At 42.2% G+C, this 22,052-nt stretch overlaps 1 protein-coding gene across 2 annotated transcripts in view; it reads left to right on the top strand.

Moving 5' to 3' along the window:
- The first annotated feature begins 919 nt into the window (after nt 1-919).
- Nucleotides 920-22,052, top strand: part of LOC120532289 (ADAMTS-like protein 1) — a 447,743-nt gene continuing 426,610 nt past the window's right edge. For both annotated transcript variants that reach the window (XM_039758167.1, XM_039758166.1), the window contains exon 1: nt 920-1,398. In XM_039758167.1, the coding sequence (XP_039614101.1) occupies nt 1,333-1,398 (66 nt within the window). In that variant the 5' untranslated portion in view covers nt 920-1,332. The remainder of the gene's footprint in view (nt 1,399-22,052) is intronic.

Genomic DNA, 22,052 nt, shown 5'->3' with positions numbered 1-22,052 from the left:
CCTCTCTTCTCAAGTACTTGGGGTTGGCTTAATTGGCAAGCGTCATAATTTGTCTCCCGCAAGCCGTGCAGAGCTCTGGAGGTCTGCAGGTAGACTCTTTTGGCACCTTTTGGAGTCAACTCCACCTACTTGCAGCTCCAGGGTGGACACTCCGGGTTGCTGAGATTCATACACTCTTCAAAATAATAGTTGCTAAAGTGCACTCTACTGGGTTGTGTGGTTCCAGTTAGAACCATTGCTTGACCCAGAACCATCTATTTCTGAGAAGGGTCCTCTGCATATGGAATTGTGTCTTTGGGCTTTGAGAAGACTCTAAATATGTTAGCAAAACAGAAATCTTTAATGTATAAAAGACTATCCAGCAGGATACTTACAGATAAAGAAAACTGGAACTTAACCTCTTGTTATTGTATGCAGCAAAAGTCCTCTGATACCATCTTTTCATATAAGGGAAGAGAAAGCGAGGGAGGCCAAAGGAGAGAAGATTTCAAAATGCAGGAGCAAACTGTTTGGAGAAGGTGATCCAACACATCTACCCCACAAAGAAATGAGGAAAGAAGATGAAGAAGAAGAAGAAGAAGAAGTTCTAAAAAAAGAGAATCTTTTTGGGACTTCAAATGGATGGTTCTTTTGGGATCCATAAACGGTTCCATTATGGCACCACTCTAGCACCTTTATTTTTAAAGAGTGTACGTGGGACTGGACGCCAGTACTTCACATGCTCACCCACGCACGCGCACGCGCACGCTTTGGATTGGCCGGCCGCACGACTCTTGGGCTCGACGAAGAAAACCAAGACAGACAAACAGGTGCGCCGATCCCGATTGTAGCGATCAGAAAGTCTCGCGATGTCACAGACACTTCACGCCTGCCCGGTGACTCGACCCCGATCTCACTCAGCAGGCGCAGCTCGGGATTTTTCGTGCGTTTTCGAGAACGAGGCAGTCTGTCCCTTTAAGAAATGTAAGGTGGGTGAGCCGCTACTCTGACGCACTGCTGGTATGCAAACTTATAAATGCAGCAACATGGTGTCCTCGGCGCGAAAAAAGTGGAAAGTAAGCTTTAAAATGTCACAGCACCATCCACCCTTTTAGTGACCAACCCGAGGCAACGAGCTCAGCAGGAAGAGTTGCCTTAAGATTGAGAAGAATTACTTAGAAGTCGCCAAGAGCCGCCAAGTTAAAGCCGTGTGGGTTTAATAATTACGAAATAGGCTACGGAGCGGCGAGTGATTTGAAGTGTCACTGAGAGGGAAAAACTAAACCTGGAACACCATAACAAGAGGACAACCTGGATAAATTACACTTGAATAATCCTAGAAGTGCGAACGAGATGGCAGCGCTGATTTGCAGAAGGACCATTGGCGTAGTGATGACCGTAACGTGCGCTCTGTGTCAGGTAAGCAGGCGATACCGCCCGCGATGGTCCGCTGTCTTGTCACAGTCTGGTGACAATCGTACGAATCGGGACGCCGGTTCCTGCCTGGTCACTTCCACTCGATTCTTCACGAGAGCTGTTGTGCGCAAGAGGACTTTCCAGATTTGTCTTGTAAGTGGAGGTGCGGGTGTGCCTAATGGGACCTGACTTTGCAACAATCATCTGTCAAGTTGTCAGTGTTGGTTTAAATTTTATGTGTGATATGTTTGATCTAAGGGTTCACCATCAGAATCATGCTCATAGCTTTATTAGATTTTATGGCTGGGTTTTGTTGATGTGTTTTTAATGTTATGGTGTGTTTTCTTTGGTAAAAGCTGCTGGAAAGCAGAATTTCCCTCTTGGGACGAAAAACAAAGAAATTGAATTGAGTTAAGTAGACGCTGGAAGAGGCGTAGAGTGATCATACATGGCACTATTTCAAGTATATTCGTGTATCACACAATATAATAATCTGACACCCGGCTTATGCAACACAGGTTCCCGCCGGACCGGAGCCAATCCCGACATTTTTAGGTACAAGGCAGGATCAAATCCAGGACAGCCTTTGCAAAAAAAAAAAAGCGGAATAACATTTTGGATCCCATGTGGGCTTTTTATTTTAATACGGACCTGATTAATAATGGCTTTTTAAGTTGGAGTTCAGTGCGTTCCTGTTGGTGATTTCTATTTCTCACACATGGCGTTCGGGGTTCTCTTGCACAAAGACAGATGCTGTAAGGATCCGCTTCGGAGCCAGCACTCGACCCAGCAGGAAACGAACGGATAGACGAAGGTTTTGTGGCGTGGTGACGTGTAGGGCGACATAACAAAACGGGATGCGAAAATGCAAGTGAATTTGACAGGTGATTGGAGTTTCACAAAGTGATCCACGCGCGCGCACATGCGTATGGGGGATTGCAGTCACGGGCGAGGAATACTGGGTACGAGTCCCGCGTGGCACAGCCTCTGCAGAATGTGCAACTAATTCGTCTCTTGTACTTTTTCCTCCCACATCTACAAGCATCAGCGGAGTCTGACTTGGGGTGGGTGGCTTTAGGGGTGATCGTGGGGAGGACTACGAACCTTAAACCAGAATTGTGCTTTTTAAAATCACAACTGTACAGCTATATATATATATTTATGTCATATCCCAAATCACCCATCAGAAATTATTCCTAATACAAAGTTACAATATAACCAAAATCGCACAATGACACGTTTAAAACTCTTGAAATTATGAAAAAGTGTACAAGTTCCGTTAACGAGTTTTTGATCATCCGCTTTTTAAACCTATTGTAAAATAAACGCTTTCTTATTATGCATGGCGTAAGCTACACAAACTATAGCTTAGGGCCCCCGCCTTCTTGGGGGCCCCCAAAACAAATTGTCCGAGTGAGCAAAGGGCCCCATGTCTCAAATAGCTTAGGACCTTATCAAGTCTAAATCCGGCCCTGAATTCAGGTGTTTGTTTAGAAAGACCTGCAGGTGGGTAGGAGGTCATACATTGACCCCTGATGTATATGTGTTGGAGTGTGAAACTATCTATCTATCTATCTATCTATCTATCTATCTATCTATCTATCTATCTATCTATCTATCTATCTATCTATCTATCTATTATATAGTGCCTTTCATGTCTATCTATCTATCTATCTATCTATCATATAGTGCCTTTCTATCTATCTATCTATCTATCTATCTATCTATCTATCTATCTATCTATCTATCTTATATAGTGCCTTTCATTTATATCTATCTATCTATAATATAGTGCGTTTCGTTTCCATTTATCTATCATATAGTGCCTTTCATTTATATCTATCTATCTATAATATAGTGCCTTTCATATCTATTTATCTATCATATAGTGCCTTTCAATTCTGTCTGTATATTGATCTATTACAGGGGTCCTCAATCACGGTCCTGGAGGGCCGCAGTGGCTGCAGCTTTTTGCTCCCACCCAGTTGCTAAATAAGAAGCGCTTACTGCTCCAGTGACACTTCTGGTTCACTTTAGTTGTCTCGCTCATTAAGACTTTGAACCCTTATTGCTTATTCTTTGTTTTTAACGTCTACTAATTAACAATGACATGCAAATGATAAAATAGACCAGCATTTCTCCATTTAGCTTGTTACCATTTACACATCTGTGTGTATTTATCATGCACTATTTGGGTTTAATTTAATACTTGGAAGGAAAGTGAAGAGAAAAAAGTGAAGGGCTGAGAATTACTCCTCCATTTTAGCCTTCAAATCATTAGGATGATATCCTTAGAAAGGGGAAGAAAAACTAGGATATGAGAATGACCTGACATGGCAGAGTTAAAGCACGAAATTAAATTATTGGCAAAAATTGTTTTTTAATTAAGCAACCGGGTTAGAACAAAAACCTGCAGCCACTGTGGCCCTCCAGGACTGTGACTGAGGACCCCTGATCTATTATATAGTACCTTTCTATCTATCTATCTATCTATCTATCTATCTATCTATCTATCTATCTATCTATCTATCTATCTATCTATCTATCTATCTATCTATCTATCTATCTATCTATCTATATCTGTGTGTGTGTGTATATATGTATGTATATATATATATATATATATGTACTCGTCCAGAGTGTTCTAAATAAATAAATACTTTGTAAATAAATAAATATGTATATAAATTTGTGTGTGTGTGTCTGTATACACAGTCATATGAAAAAGTTTGGGATCCCCTCTTAATTCTTTGGATTTTTGTTTCTCATCGGCTGAGCTTTCAAAGTAGCAACTTCCTTTTAATATCCGACATGCCTTATGGACACAGTAGGATTTCAGCAGAGACATGAAGTTTATTGGATTAACAGAAAATATGCAACATGCTTCATAACAAAATTAGACAGGTGTATAAATGTGGGCACCCAACAGAGATATGACATCAATACTTAGCTGAGCCTCCTTTTGCTCCTTTGAGCCTCTCGACGCTGTCCTCCTGTAGCCTGTGATGAGTGTCTGGACTCTGATGTTGGTATTTCTGACCTTCTTCATACAAAATCTCTCCAGTTCAGTTCAATTTGATGGACAGCCTGCTTCAAATCATCCCATAGATTGTCCATGATATTCAAGTCAGGGGACTGTGACGGCCATTCCAGATCATTGGACTTCTCCCTCTGCATGAATGTCTTTATAGATTTCCAACTGTGTTTTGGGTCATCGTCTTGTTGGACTATCCAACCCCTGCATAACTTCTCATGACTGGACACTCCTGTCTATGAAGTTCAAGGCTTGACGAGCTCATCATACCAAGTAATCAGCACTGAGCAGTGACAGGCGTTCAAATCAGCACAATGACAAGGGGACTCACATTTGTGCACCGCCACTTTTTCATATTTGATTTAATTTCATACAACTAAATACTGCGTCACTGAAAATCTTTGTTCAGAAAACACCCCAGTGCTCCGATATTCCTAGGAAATGAAAGACATACCACTGTGATCTTTCTGGTTGAAAGGAGAGTCAATTATTACGCAGGCTAAGAGGGGGTCCCAGACTTTTTCATATGACTGTATATGTGTATAAGAATATAACAGAGTGTGGTGCAGTCATTAGGACTGCTGCCCTTTACGGATTCCCCATCGCTGGCCGATTCTTCTTCTCTGTGGCTTCTTCATGTTCTCCTTACTGCTAATGTGGCTTTCATTTTCCTCTCACATCCCAAAGACCTGTGCATCAGGCTGACTGGTGATTGTTTGTGGGTCCCGGGTGGTCTCTCACCTGGTTCAGAGTTGTTTTCCTGCTTTCAGCCCAGTGCTGCCAGGTTAGGCTCCACTCTCTTGACCTTACACTGGGTTCAGCACATTTGATGATCTTGCGTGTCTTTCATTTTTTTTTTTTTTTTTGCCCTGCACTTCCTTTAAGCAGCTGCCAGTGCCAGACAACAGAAGCCTCCATGTTGAGGCGTATTTCTCCATCACCACTTGTTTAATAAATAACCATTGAAAGGGGCAGCAGGCTGGTGTGATCAGAAAATGCAGAAAGATTTCATCAAGCTAACTGGACTAAATGATTGATGCATGAACAGCTTTTGCCCCTCTGCCATTGTAAAAGGGCCATGGACAGTGACACCTCCTCAGACAGAATGAGGACGGACAGTCAGTGGCAAATATGTTTTGGCAAGCATGAAGTCAAATAAAAATGTTCTTGATTTAATTAAACGACAGATGCATATGTGAATTTTACAAAACATTACTGATACTGAGAAGGAGCCAAACTGTGAGGACAAAGGCTTCAGTCACTAGAAACAAAAGGACCTTCTGAATTCGTGAGAGCCCGTCGGGTGAAAGGCAGGATCAAACCCTAGAGGGGGCGCCACAGGACCCTCTCACACACACACACACGCACACACAGAGCCACTCGAGTCAAGGCACAAATGTGTGGGAGGAAAACTGGAGCACCCGAAGAACAGCCCCGACACACAGAGAGAACATGGGAACTCCACGTGGACCACAGTCAGGACTAGGATGAGAGCAAAAGACCCTGAGCTAACCACTCAGCCACCCGACACTAAATAAACTGAGCAGCGTCATCTCTTTTAATTATGATGCGTGTCATCAAATCATTTTTATTAGATGCTGCTTTTTATTTTCTGTTTTAACTGGTCACCTCTGTTCTGCATTCGTTGGCGAACAAACCTATTTTGAAAGGTGCCACCCACTTTAATAAAAGACCAAGTGTGTGTGCGTGTCTGTCTGTCTGGTTGCTATGCATAATTGCGTATTTCTTCTAAAATGGTGTTTAATCTAAATAATTCAGCACAGACCTCAGCATGTTCAGAGTTAAGGTCTGCAGTGTACCATCTATTGAAATGTATTTTGTAATTCATGTAGCAATAAAATGCATTGCATGTGTAATGCCAACAGATGGCACATAACAAACATTTGAAGTAATGAAATGTATTACTACAAATGTTTGTGATTTACCATCTGTTGGTATGACACATGCGATGCATATGTCTCTGTCATCTGCCATTTGATATTGAATTCATAAGGGCAGCGTTAATGTTTGTGAAGCACCATCTGTTGGAATGACAAAGACATAGAAACTGAATAGGCACACAAATATGCAGAGGCACTTTTATTAGGTGGGTTTGGTGTGAGATTCATAAAATCAATGCTAAGTTGTGCAGTGCACCATCTGTTGGGATGACAAAGGCAATTCATATGCATGTTGTATGTCATTTGGTATGAAATTCATAAAAGTAGTTTGTGAAGCACCATCTGTTGGAATGACAAAGACATAGAAACTGAATAGGCGCACAGATATACAGACACAGACACTTTTATTAAGGTGGGTTTAGTGTGAGATTCATAAAAACAATGCAAACATGTGGGATGTACCATCTGTTGGAATGACAAATGGAATTCATATGTATGTTGTATGTCATTTGGTATGAAATTCATAAAAGCAGTTTTAATGCTTGTGAAGCATCATCTGTTGGAATGGCAAGTGCAGCGCATTTTCTTACTACAAATGTTTGTCATTCACCCTTTGTTGTAATGACAGATACAGCAGCCGGGCAGGGGCACAGATACACAGACACAAATTCTTTTATTAAAGGTATGGGATTCATGACAGCAGTGATGATGTTTTGATGTGCCATTTGTTGAAATGGCAAACACAATGCATTTTATTACTACAAATGTTTGTGATGCACCATTTGTTGTCATGGCACATGCAATGCATATGTCTCTGTCATCTGCCATTTGACATAGAATTCATAAAGGCAGTGTTAATGTTTGTGAAACACCATCTGTTGGAATGACGAATGCAATGCATTTTATTGCTACAATTTTTTTTTTGATGCACCATCTGTTGGAATGACAAAGACATAGCAACTGAATAGGCACACAAATATGCAGAGACACTTTTATTAGGTGGATTTGGTGTGAGATTCATAAAAGTAATGCTAAGTTGTGGGATGCACCATCTGTTGGAATGACGAATGCAATGCATTTTATTGCTACAGATGTTTGTGAAGCACCATCTGTTGGAATGACAAAGACATAGAAACTGAATAGGCGCACAGATATACAGACACAGACACTTTTATTAAGGTGGGTTTAGTGTGAGATTCATAAAAGCAATGCAAACATGTGGGATGTACCATCTGTTGGAATGACAAATGGAATTCATATGTATGTTGTATGTCATTTGGTATGAAATTCATAAAAGCTGTTTTAATGCTTGTGAAGCATCATCTGTTGGAATGGCAAATGCAGTGCATTTTCTTACTACAAATGTTTGTCATTCACTCTTTGTTGTAATGACAGATACAGCAGCTGGGCAGGGGCACAGATACACAGACGCTTATCCTTTTATTAAGGGTATGGGATTCATGACAGCAGCGATAATGTTTTTGATGTGCCATCTGTTGAAATTACAAATGCAATGCATTTTATAACTACAGATGTTTGTGATGCACCATTTGTTGTCATGGCACATGCAATGCATATGTCTCTGTCATCTGCCATTTGACATAGAATTCATAAAGGCAGTGTTAATGTTTGTGAAACACCATCTGTTGGAATGACGAATGCAATGCATTTCATGGCTACAAAGTTTTGTGATGCACTATCTGTGGGAATGACAAAGGCATAGGAACTGAATAGGCGCACAGATATACAGACACAGAGAGGTGTTTTTGGTGTGAGATTCATAAAAGCAATGCTAAGTTGTGGGATGCACCATCTGTTGGAATGACAAATGAAATAAATATGTATGTTATATGTAATTTGGTATGGAATTCATAAAAACAGTTTTAATGCTTGTGATGCATCATCTGTTGGAATGGCAAATGCACCGCATTTAATTACTACAAATGTTTGTCATTCACTCTTTGTTGTAATGACAGATACAGCAGCCGGGCAGGGGCACAGATGCACAGACGCTTATCCTTTTATTAAGGGTATGGGATTCATGACAGCAGCGATAATGTTTTTGATGTGCCATCTGTTGAAATTACAAATGCAATGCGTTTTATAACTACAGATGTTTGTGATGCACCATCTATTGGAATGACAGAGACAAGCAAAGCAGATGGATACATAAGTATAAAGATACATATCCTTTTATCTAGGTGGATTTGGTGAGGGATTCATAAAGATTATGCTAATGCTTGTGATGCGCCATATGTTGGAATGACAGAGACACGGCAACCGGTTAGGCACACAGCTATACAGTCACAGAGACACTTTTAACAAGGTGGGTTTGGTATGAGATTCATAAAAGCAGCACTAAGATGTGGGATGCACCATCTGTTGGAATGACAAATGCAGTGCATATGTCTCTGTTATATGTCAATTGGTTTGGAATTCATAAAAGAAGTGTAAATGCTTGTGAAGCACCATCTGTTGCAATGCTTTTTATTATGGGCTGCTTTTTATTAATACAAAATGTTTGTGAAGCACCATCTGTTGCAATGCTTTTTATTATGGGCTGCTTTTTATTAATACAAAATGTTTGTGACGCACCATCTGTTGGAATGCTTTTTATTATGGGCTGCTTTTTATTAATACAAAATGTTTGTGATGCATCCTCTTTTGTAATGACAGACACATAGCAACCAGATGGACACACAGATATAGAGATACACATTCTTTTTATTAAGGTGGATTTGGAATGGGATTCGTAAAAGCAGTGATAATATGTGTGATGTGCCATCTGTTGGAATGACAAATGCAACACATTTTATTATTACAGATGTTTGTGATGCACCATCTATTGGATCTATTGAATTGGATCTAATCAGCAGCTCTAGTCAGGGTGTGCTAAACTGAAGTGGAGAGTCTTCAGCTGGCATTTGAAAACTGAGACTGAAGGGGCATCTCTTATAGTAGCTGGCAGAGCACTTCACACTTTAGGGGGTCCTGTAACTAAAAGCTCGACCTCCCACTGTTATTTTATTAATCCTTGGAATCCTAAGCAGACCGGCATCTTGAGATCTTAATGTGCGCTCAGGTTTGTAAGTCAGGATAAGTTCAGATAAGTAAGCCGGACCTCAGCCATTTAATGCTTTATATGTTAAGAGGAGGATTTTGAAATCTGCCCTAAACTTAACCGGGAGCCAGTGTAAGGATTTAAGAACTGGAGTGATGTGTTTGTATTTTCTAGTTCTTTTAATAATTCTTGCAGCAGCATTTTGGATTAACTGGAGGCTGAATAAAGAACAGTTTGAACATCCAGTGAACACCACATTGCAGTAGTCAATCCTACTAAAGATAAATGCAGGAATTAATGTCTCAGTATCCCACCTATTTAGAAAACACCTTCTTCATTTCCCATGATTTTTAAGATGGAAGAAACCTGATTTGGACAACTTTGTAATGTTCTCTTTAAATGGCATGCGAGAGTCAAAGATAACTCGGAGATTGTGGGCTGATTCAGTAAAATTAATGGGGATTCCAACTGAGTTAAATGATGACAGAATATTATTGTGATCGCCGTCATTCCCTCCAATAATTCACATCTCTGTTTAAAGACAAGTCGTTCTCATCCATCCACTCTTTTAATTCACTAACACAACTAATTAAAGACAACATCGGGGAAACTTCATTTGGTATAAAACAGGGATCCCCAACTCCGGTCCTGGAGGGCCTCCGTGGCTGCAGGTTTTCATTCTATCTTTTTTCTTAATAATGAGTGACCTGCTAATTAACTTCTTCGGAATTATTTTTAATTGACTATTTGGCACCCAAACAGAAATGAAATGTGAGGTGAGGGAGTCGACAGAAGACCAGCTAAGTCAGGGCCTCAAATTCCAACCAATTTCACTCCAACCAACTGCTTAATCAGGAGCCAAGTCTTGTTGTTAATTAAACTTGTTCTTTAATTTCATGGCTTGTTGCTGCTCTCGTTGTGCAACAGCAGACATTTCTGAAGTTGTTGATTTTCTCTTTTCTAAGAGCTCTAGTCAAATGTTACGTGGACCTGAGAAGATCAACATTCCTGAGACCGTCATTTTTCTTTATGTTCAGATATTGTATGATGGTCACAGTTTGCTGGTCCGGGTTTGGCTCATTTTGGATTTCATTATTGTTTGGTTGCTAATTAAGGAAAAAGAAACAATCAAGGAGGGTGGCACGGTGGCGCAGTGGGTAGCGCTGCTGCCTCGCAGTAAGGAGACCTGGGTTCGCTTCCTGGGTCCTCCCTGCGTGGAGTCTGCATGTTCTCCTCGTGTCTGTGTGGGTTTCCTCCCTCAGTCCAAAGACATGCAGGTTGGGTGCATTGGCGATTCTAAATTGTCCTTTGTGTGTGTGTGTGTGTGTGTGTGCCCTGAGACGACTGTGTTACGTAATATAAAGGTTTGGTTGTGGTGTGAGAAACACTTACTTTGAAAAAGAGTTTCACGCAATAATTTCTTGCAATAGTTTCTTGCATTTTTCATTTCTGATGTGCGAAAGAACAAAAGGAAAAAAGTAATTGTTTTGCGCTTTTCATTTTACCCTTTTAAGTAGAAAATCAAATACGTTTCTCTTTTTCTTTTTTTTAAAATGATATTTTCTGAAACTAAATTTCAAGTACCAAAAAGTACACGGACCCCAAGGTGCGCTCCAACACGTGGCGAGACGTACACTCGAACAGAGGCTGGCGAGCGGATGAGGAAGGCCCCGCCCCCCTGCTCTCGGCCCACAGCCGTAAATACATCGGTACCTCAAGCGAGCTCTGGTACTTAACGCGATGAGAGCAGTCGCAAAATCAACCGGAACGTTCGAGCAAATTATAGAAAACCACCCGATCTAAATCCGTTAAGTAATTCTCTCGTGAAAAGCGGACAGACATACAGACAGAATGCGCTTGGACCACGAGATTTTTAAAACCGTTTCTTAGCGAGCACCTATGGGCCAAGGGGAACTGACATTCCAAATTTCAAGTCCCAAGTCCTCATAGTTCGGGAGGTTCCATGATGAGTGAGTCCGTGGTATTTGGCCTTTTATATATTGATAACCAAAATAAACAATAAACATTACACTGATAATTATTTCTAGGAAGATAAACAACTAATTTACAATTTATAATTTTGTTTCGTTATCAATCCGAATGCGTTCTTGCTCTGCACATCTCCACCTATCATTTGTACACCACACTGGTTTTGGTTTTCACAGCGTAATTATATTAAACTAATAATCAGAACATGGCTTATCGGTCTATGCTATATTCTTGTCTAGTTGATGCTTATAAATAATTATATGAGAAAAATTATTGCTATTTCTCGATATATGAATAAATCTATGCAAAATGTATCTTGATTTTTATGTATACGTCATTTTAATTTTTATTTAAGTAGGTTAACATATTCAGATATGTTGGAGGGCGGCAAATTGAAGCTCCGCCCCGCCCCGATGAGCACGAACTCGAATTACGCCACTGGTCAGGAGGAGGAGGAGGAGGAGGAGGTGGTCCCAGTAAAAAGAGTGGAAGGAGCTCTAGGGTGGAAAGTGATGGAGCGACGGTGCTCTCGTAGCGCAGGGTCAAAGCTGCAGCAACTGCGGTGATGCCGTCATGTCAGTATGGACCCAGATCTCTGAGGAATGTTGGCAGCACCTTGTTGAATCTACGCCATGAAGAATTCCTTTCAGTTCTGAAGGCGAGTGGGGTGTCCGACCCGGGAGTCGCCAGGTGTACCTAATAAAGTGGCCGGTGCGGGGTGTATGTTTTGTGTTTTCCCCAGGTTGGCTTTTGTATTCTACTGAAATTAGTTTGGCGATCAGAAACCATGAAGTCTTATGAAGAAGCAAAAATAGAGGAAGGCGTTTTGGGGGGTAAGGGGGGGGGGCAAATATTTTTTCACAAAACTTCAGATATCACCGACCAGACCAAATGTGGAAAACAAAATAAAAAAAAAATCAAAGGATGAAGGAGGGCTGTCATCAAAGAGGAGAAATGACCAAGAGTTGACCCCGGAATAATTTTCATTCCTCAAGAAGAACAAAAGCAATGGAGGGCACCGTCCCTCCTGGCGTTGTGTCCTCGAGCCGCTGCCGTTGGGTTATTTGTAGGAAACATCCGCAGTGTTCAGAGGGCGACCCGTGTGGCTCCTTCCCGTGCAGCACTGAACGGCTCGTTCCTCAAGACTGCAGCTACCGGTGCCAAGTGTTTGAATGTCTAGCATAGCTGAAATCGTAGAGTGCTAACAAGTGAGCCCCGACGCACGTCATACATGTCAGGACTGATTCTCCGTCTGCTTTGCTTCGCCACCGGACCCGCTTAAAGCGGCCGTTGACAGCTAACGAGGGGCTTTGCTGACAGGCACTTTGAAAGCAGTCATGCCGTTTGCTGCTGAATAGCCTTGCCTGTGCTATCTGGAATTCCTAAAGAAGAAAACAAAATTCTGAGGGAAGAAAGGAGAAAAGGAGTCACAGATTTCACTAGAAGGCCGATGCCACACTGGGTATGACGCCAGCTCTCCGTATCTTGTGATGGGGTGGCTCCGGGTGCGAGGGGGTTGGAGACAGAAAATAAACCACATGGGATGGAACAGCAGAAGAAAGGAAGATACCTGCACTGGTAGTGTTGGCACCTGATGGCATTGTGGGTGCCCAGGAGGAAGGACAGGCATGCTGATGGCAATAACGGAAGGTTTCATATCCAGCCAGGAGGCCATAATGGAAGGTCTGGGAGAATGGACTTGCCAGGAGCAGGTCATTCCCCCACACACCAGGTGGCAGTGTTCCTCGGGGCTAAATCAGATTTGGACACCTACATGGGAAAATGCGAACCTATCAGGGTCTTTGGGGACCACCAGAGGGCACTGCCAGGGGAAGACTGTCCTGGTTACTACACAAGCCCAAATTACTTTGGACGACTTGGAGAGGAGACTGGAGGCAATTCCTGGGTTGATTTTAAAAGAAAGCCCACCGTCTTACTTTAACTGAGTCAGTGTTGGGGGGCAGTGGGCTACGCTCTTGCAGAACGAAGGGGGATTTGAGTATTTGAATATTTGAGATGGAAGTGGGTGTGGGCATTACTGTGTCTGTAGTGCAGTGGCTAAGGCTTTGGACTTCATACCATGAGGTTGTGGGTTCAAATCCTGCCACTGACAGGGTGTGCCCCCGAGCAAGTCACTTCACCCACCTGTGCTCCAATTGGATAAACTAAAGAAATGGAACCAATTGTATCTCAAATGTTGTAAGTCACTTTGGATAAAGGCGGCGGCCAAAAGGAACGAATCAGAAATGAATGAGGGTTTGGGGCTCAGTGGTGCCCACTTGTGGTTACAGCATTCATGCAAAGGGGGCCAATCGGAATGGTCACAGACGGGAACTCGAGAGGAAGGTAACGGTGCCTTCAGAAAGTGTTTGGAACTCTTTCACTTTTGTCACAGTTTGTTATGTCATGGCCTTCTTCTAATAAGCGCCTTGAGGATGGGAAAGGCGCTATAAAAATAAAATTTATTATTATTATTAACCCTTTCAGCCCTGACATCCTATTACTAGTACATATATATGCAGCTGTCTTTGTAAAGCACAGGTACATTTGCAGCCGTTGGAACTGGGCGTGCTGGTATTAGTGCAGACTGGAGAGACTGGCATAAAGTCCGTGAAACACACAAGTAAAAATGGGATGGGGGCTTCTGGACTGTGCGCACCACTCATAAAGATTGAAGTATTTGGCAGCTATTGTATAATAATAGTGATCTTTTTTTTTTTTTTTTAATTTTTGAGCTGGGCGGCACAGTGGCGCAGTGGTTAGCACTGCTGCCTCGCAGTTAGGAGACCCAGGTTCGCTTCCCAGGTCCTCCCTGTGTGGAGTTTGCATGTTCTCCCCGTGTCGGTATGGGTTTCCTCCCACAGTCCAAAGACATGCAGGTTAAGTGCATTGGTGGTCCTAAACTGACCCTAGTGTGTGTGTGTGTGTGTGCCCTGTGGTGGGCTGGCGCCCTGCCTTGGGTTTGTTTCCTGCCTTGCGCCCTGTGTTGGCTGGGATTGGCTCCAGCAGACCCCCGTGACCCTGTAATTAGGATATAGCGGGTTGGTTATTGAATGGATTTTTGAGCTTTCTAGACACCCCAAAGGTAGAATATCTCACAAAATAATTTTTCCCATAAAAACAGAAAGGGTTAACATCATTAAAATGTATTTTTTCCCTCCCCTAGCAACACCTAAAACCTCCGAATGACAAAGCGAAAACAGAATTTTAGAGCAGTTTTTGCTAATTTATTAGAAATGAAATATTGAAATATACCACAGACACAAGTATTCAGTCCCTTTTATTCATTACTTAGCTGATTCTTCTTAGTCTGACTCAACAAGCTTGACACACCTGGATTTGGGGGATTTCCTGCCATTCCTCTCTGCAGGTCCTCTCCAGCTCTGTCGGGTTGGATGGAGACCATTGGTGGGCGGCAATTTTCAGGTCTCTCCAGAGGTGTTCTGGATATCTGGGCTCTGGTTGGGCCACTCAAAGACCTTCCTAGCATTGTGCCCAAGCCACTCCTGCGTCACCTTTATTGGAGCAGTGAAACCCCGACAGCAGGGTCTTCATTAAGGACATCTTAGGACTTTGCCCCTTTCAGCTTTCCTTCCACTCTGACTGGTCTCCCAGTTCTTGATGCTTCCACTGTAGATGCCACATTGGCTGGATGGGCATCCCGGCCTGGAGAGGGGATGGTTCCTTATCTGGACAGGAGACTCCTAATAGGCAGATAAGCATCCCGGCCAGGGGGGAAGAAGGGATCAAACCTCGAAGGAAGGTTCAAAATCAACTGGAATGTTCAAGCAAATTGTAGAAAAAAAATCGATCTAAATCCATTAAGTAGTTATCTCATGAAAAGTGACAGACATTGGAATATACATATATTATTATATATATAGATTGCTCGTGGCTTTGTGTAATATTCTGAAGCCTGACCTGGCCAGGATGTGCGCTGCACCCTCAGACACCTTGTGGTGATAAGGGAGTGAGTGCCAGCTGGGGTGAGGGTTCTGATTCAAGTCAATTGTTTGCTGGGTTTTTTGGCGTCTTCTGTATAGGCTTCGATTAATGAATGTTTGAGTAGCCGTTTGAAGTGAAAAGATGGAAAAGATAGCGTCTTTCATTCATTTTTGTTTCCTTTGTATTACAATGGGTGTGGACAATTCTGAATAGAGTTTTTTAAGAAGAACATTTTCATAATTATTAAGACTTTACACCCAATACCCCCCTTCCTGATCACACTGACTTAGCCACCTCCCCAATACACGTAATTTTTTGCTATATATTGCCTTTGATTCTTGTAAGTCTAAGCATTATCCTCTGATGAAGACTCCTGGCAGGGGTTGAAAGCTCATGAATAAAAAACTATTTTTGATATGCGATTCATTTTCTCCCTTTGTGGATCTCCAGCTGCAAATATGCAAACCGTATCACAGACCTTCTCTTCCATATATATATATATATATATATTGTGACCAACAGGTTGAACTCTCGGACAATACGTCAGACACCAGATAAAAGTCCAAAAGTTGACTTTATTAATAAACAACAGTGCAAAAAGCACCCTCCTCTCCACAATACTCATTAAACAATACACAGTAATTAATCCATACAAGCCACCCTTCCACCCAGCTCAGCTCCTGGGATTTCCCACAGCATTTTATACCTGTTGACCCGGAAGTGTTTCTGTCCCTCAGTCCATGTGATTATTAACACTTCCGGGTCAGGAGAAAACTCCTTTTCTTCATCCCGGAAGTACGTCATTTCTTCTGTCCCTGTGATTAGGACGTACTTCTGGGTTATAGTGCACATAGCAATCCCTGGGCCTCCCTGCAGCGTCCCCTTGCGGTCCCCATGGTATCCAGCAGGGCTGTGTAGTAAAACTCCAGTCCATGAGGCCCTGCTGGGATTCGGGGCACCTCCATGTTGCAGGAGGATATATTTATGTATAATATATATATATAGGGTTAGGGTTATATATTTATATATATATATAATTATATTAGATGGCACTTATGCCTTCCCCAGACCATGTGGGGGCGACAGCCCTGGTACCTTTGGGGGCCACCGCCAGGGGGTGTCCCTATGCCTTTGGAGTCCTGGACCTCAGCACTTCCGGCACACAGTGCTGGGGGGAAGAGGAGCAGGGACACCCAGAGTGCTTCCGGGGATGCAACCGGCACTTCCGCATATATATAAAAATAAATATATATAAAAAAAAAAAAAAAATATATATATATATATATATATATATATATATATATATATATATACAGTATATACTATATATATATATATATATATATATATATATATATATATATATATATATATATATATATATATATATATATATATATATATATATATATATATATATATATATATATATATATATATATATATATATATATATATTTATATATATATATATTTATATATATATATTTATAATGTATATAATGGATGCACTGTATGTATATATGTATACTGTATATATATTGTGGCGGGTCCCATGCCCGGCGGGACGCCCCTTCTACATATGTTCAGGGGCAGCAACCATGGACTTCTCAGTACCTCCCCTGGGACACTTGGTGCCAGCCTCCCTGGCTGACAATGGTGCCTCAGTTTCCCCCAGGGCTCCATGGGAGATGTAGTTCTCCACAGCCCTGTTGGGATCTGGGGTGTTGCAGGGGTCCCTGAGCCGGCCTGGACGACTGTGCTGCCCCGTCTGGAAGTGTAATCAGAAACAGGTGATCAAGCACCTCCTTATATATATATATATATATATATATATATATATATATATATATATATATATATATATATGTGTATATGTGTGTGTTTGTGTGTGTCTGCAAATCCCCTTACATGAAGGTCTGCCATCATTACAGCATCTGAATCGCTTGATTTGCAATTTTAAACCGTGGAGTAGAGGGGGAAATCGCATGAAAATGTGTCCTTCTCCCAAACATTATGGAGTGCACTGTATATAGTGCCTTTCATAGTGAGCTTTATCCTGGGAGAGTATTTTACACCATAATGCAATTCCAATTAAAATTTCAGCTTCTTCTTCTCTTCCCACTTGTATGTGAGATCTTCTCCATTCAGCTCAGTCCTGCACCTCCTCCCCAGTTGGCTCTTTTCTCTCAGATCTTCTTTGACTTTCTCCTACCACCGCTGCTTTGTCCTCCTTCGCTTTCTCTTCTGCTGGACTCCCATTCCCATCATTCTTTTGATGGCATCTTCATGGTCTCTCCTCATCAAATGTTCATTCCACTTTTGTGGTACCTCAGATTGTCTCTTTTTTCTTTTTCTGTTCTTCTTTGTAACTCCACATATCCATCTCCATATTCTCATTTCTGCCACAACTTCTTCCTCTGCTGTTCTCCCTTTACTGCCCATGTCTCCTCTTCATTGCTAGTCTTGCCACCATCTTTAAAAACCTGCCCTTTAACTCTCTCCTTAGTTCTTCAATCACTCAGCACTCCTGATACCTTCTTCCATTTGTTCCATTCACACTGCACTCTGTGAGTCTTCTCTCCTTCTTGTCTACCACTGCTCCTCGATATTTAAACTTCTCCACTCTTTCCATCAGCTCTCCCTGCAGACTAATCTCTGTTTCTTGATCACCATACCACACCATACCATTTTCTAAGCCCACTTAATCCTGAGAAGGGTCTATCCCAGCAGGCATAAGGTCACAAGGCTGGACACGGTGCCAGTCTATTGCAGGTTGAATGCCCTTACAGACCTGGGCCAAAATAGAGTCACCCATCTACTGTCAACCAGTAGGGGGCACCAGAGAGCCCCAAAACCCCGACACTACTTCACAGACGCAAGTGGCATTCAAATAAAACTGATTTATTTGTGCAGGTACCTTCCACAAAGCCTTAAAAGCACAATCACTTCAATTCTTCTCAGTGTTGCTCTGTTCTACTCTTTGACACCCCCAAGGTGAGTGTTGTCCACTTCCACCCGACTCTGACTTGCCTCGATGAGGTCAGCAAGTCCTTCTATATTGACCAACCCGGAAGTGCTTCTGCTCTTCTGCCCACGTGGTCTGCCAACACTTTGGAAACCTAATGCCATATGGCTCCTCAGCACTTTGAGCTCCATTATTTGTATGAAAATGTGCTATATAAATAAATGTTGTTGTTGTTGTCCTCCATTTTCCCAGTACCCCCTGGCGGCACACACGGTTCCCAACAGATCTAAGATAAAGAACTACAAGTCCCATGGTGCCCTGTGAGAATCTGGGGCACTGCTGCAATTCAGGAGAGCTGCCATCTAGCATTCTGGGGGAAGTAATGTACTGGATCCAATGTTCTCCCCAGTCCTTCCATTATACGGGCCTCCCGCCTGAGGTATTGCTCCTGGATCTAACCCAGCCGGGATGCCTGTGTATTCACCCTGGCGTTGGCATCCTCTGGTTATATTTTGGGCAAGAAAGGGCTTTCTTCGCTCCCTTTCCCGGAGTGGCATAGGGCATGCCTCCTGCCTGGTTAAGGAACTGCCCTCCTTCCCAGCCGGTACACCCACCCATGCATGTCATCCATCACACCACCTATCCTTCATGTCTTTGGACTGTGGAAGGAAACCGTGCAGACATGGGGCGAACACACAAACTCCATGCAGGAATGACCCTGGCATCCTTATTGTGAGGCAGCAGTGCCACCCCCTGGTCACCATTAAACCTCATATCATCTGTCTTCTTCCTATTTGTCTTCAGTCCTCTAGTTTCCCAAGCCCTTCTCCATTTTTCCATCTTCCTGTCTACTTCCACTTTTCTGGTGCCACACAGCACAAAGCCTGCACTGGTCGGGGGCATTGGTCTTTTATCTCCCGACTCGGCACATCCATGACCAAATCAAAGAGGTAAGGACTTCAAGAAGATCCGTGGTACAGACCCATAGTCCACTGAGGTCCCCTGTGTCTGCAGTTCACAAGATGGCACAGTACGTTGTTTGTTCATGTGGAGATCATTTTCAGCACCCTGGACAGCAGTCGATCCTCTAATGACCTTGCGCCATGTTGGATACTCGATTCCATTCAGTGTTTCTTGTTATTTGCATTCCATTCAGCCCGTGCCAAACCCAATCAATCCAAAGTCCTGGAGCAGCACCTGCTCGGTTCAAGAGCGTAAAGACCTCCAGAGGTGGGTGAAGGTGGCACAGATCGGTACCGGTACACAACTCTCAGCCATCCCTCGCAGCCCCTTTTCTCAATTTTGTATTTTTCTGCTGGTGGTGAGTACAGAAAAAAAAACACTCAACGAAGGCACTCGAATGTTCTAGTAAACGGATTTAACCGGGACCCGGATTTCGGGTAATTACTATCCTTCTCATGTTACACCGTTTAACACAAACTAGACTGACCCGCCTTTTAAGGCGACCGACTTTTAAGTTGACCACTTCTTAAGGCAATTCAATATGTAGATCAATTTGATATTTTATTCAAACTCCATTAATTTGGTTATATTGCATTTGAGCGGTATTACTTTAATACTCGTAGTTTCTGTTATTTTTGTGATGAAATTTAAACTTTTTTTCTATATTGAGGTCACCCTTTTGAACCCCACCTTGATATTTACTACACGGTGAGGCATTTGAACTCCATCAACATGAATTATTTCCAGAGACATCATTTTGTCTATTTTTCCAGCGCATCGCACACAAAAGCAAGGGAACGATGGGATCACCAGAACTCTGCTCACATCGCGTCGCTTCGTACCTCAAGCTGCAAGTAGTAAGTCTGTGATAGGCGGAATACTGCTACGCTTTCCACTCACGGGACAGAAGGACAATCCTGTCCGCTTTTATATAGTAAGATAAGAAGAAGAAGATATCGCACAGTCTGGAGTAGAAAATCATCTTTTACCTGGAAAAACGAAACTACAATTCCCATCGTGCATTGCAAAATGGACGGGGCGTGTGTGAAACTCCGCGCCTGCGTAGCACTCACGGGACAATCCCGACCTCTTTTATATAGAAGGATGTGCGGAGAAATGGCTGATGCCAGTGGTTTGTGAATGCATGATGCGCGCATTTCTGAATTTACCGTTTAACCGAATCAACTCATTTGAATCCTTTGGTTGATTCCTCCCCTAGACGATATACAAATATAATCATTTATTCACTTACCTGCCACCATGACGAATGTTAACTTATATACTGTAGCGCTTGAGTGCGATGCCGCCACCACCGCTGACCCTTGGACATGGACCCCGGTCGTATTTCTATGTTCGGTTGTCACCGTCCCTCACATACAATAATGGGCCGCTCATGTTGTGTTGCTGCATGCACTTTAACTGCACTCTTTCATCTGCCTCAACGTTTAAATGAACAAAACGGTAACTGAACGGAGTTTTCGACTCTCACTTTCCCTTTTTTTTTTACCTGCCATCTGCTAAACACCTTATTATGTTTAATTGCCACCCGTATTTTCGTTTCTTATCTTTCTATTGTCACTTTCTAGTTCCTCCTTATCTCCTAATGACCATATAAAGTACGTGAAATGCAATGTAACAAAGTCATTATTTGCTCATGTTCTCCGTTTGCTTTAAATACTATAATGCCTTTATGAAAGGCGCTATATAAAATATCAAAATGTCTTTAAACGCTCAATTAATACTTTCGCCATATCTTCTAATAATGAAGATTGCTTTATAAATCTGAAAACTGCTTTATGTGGTTACGTTGTACTTTCTTCTTCTTGTCTAATGATTATATGAAGTACGTTCTATAAAATGTAATAAAGGCAGCACCTGCTCATGTATCTCATTTGCCATTTATACTAATGCCTGCTGCATATGAAGGGCACTATATAAAGTACGAGCATTTCCTTATATGCTCACTGTCTCCATACCTTCTAATGCCTGCACGAAAGGCGCTATATGAATAATGAAAACTGCTTTATGTGGTTATTTCCTCCTTGTCCTTAATGATTAAAGTACACTACCTGTATATAAAACATAATTTTTTGCTTACATTCCCCTTGTGCCTTGAAAGGCACTGTGTAAAATATGAAAATTGCTTCAAATGCTCAGTTTCTACATTTGGCTTATCTTCTAACGATGAAATGAAATGTGCTATACAAATACGATAAAGTCATTATCTGCAAACATTATCTTTTGCCTTATACATTAATATGAAGGGCGCTACATAAAATATATACATTTCTTTATATGTTCACTTTCTCTTTCACCAGAATTTCTAATGCCTGTATGAAGGGCGCTATATGAAATATGAAAACTACTTTAAATGCTCACTTTCTACATTTTCCATCTTCTAATGATTATATGAAATGTCCATCCATCCATTATTCAACCCGCTATATCCTAACTCTGCTGGAGCCAAACCCAGCCAACACAGGGTGCAAGGCAGGAAACAAACCCCGGACAGGGCGCCAACCTACTGTAGGGCACACACACACACACACACCAAGCACACACTAGGGACAATTTAGAATTGCCAATGCACCTAACCTGCATGTCAACCAGTAGTGGGCACCAGAGAGCCCTAAACCCCGACACAACTGCACAGACGCAAGTGGCGCTCAAATAAAACTGATTTATTTACAGTTACCGTCCACAAAGGTTGTAAAGCACAATCACTTCAATTCTCCTCAGCTTCGCTCTGTTCTACTCCTCGACACCCCCCAGGTGAGCTTTGTCCACTTCCACCCG

This window comes from Polypterus senegalus, chromosome 7 (assembly GCF_016835505.1).
Source record: "Polypterus senegalus isolate Bchr_013 chromosome 7, ASM1683550v1, whole genome shotgun sequence".
Lineage (NCBI taxonomy): Eukaryota > Metazoa > Chordata > Cladistia > Polypteriformes > Polypteridae > Polypterus > Polypterus senegalus.
This window is presented reverse-complemented; position numbering and strand designations above follow the sequence as displayed.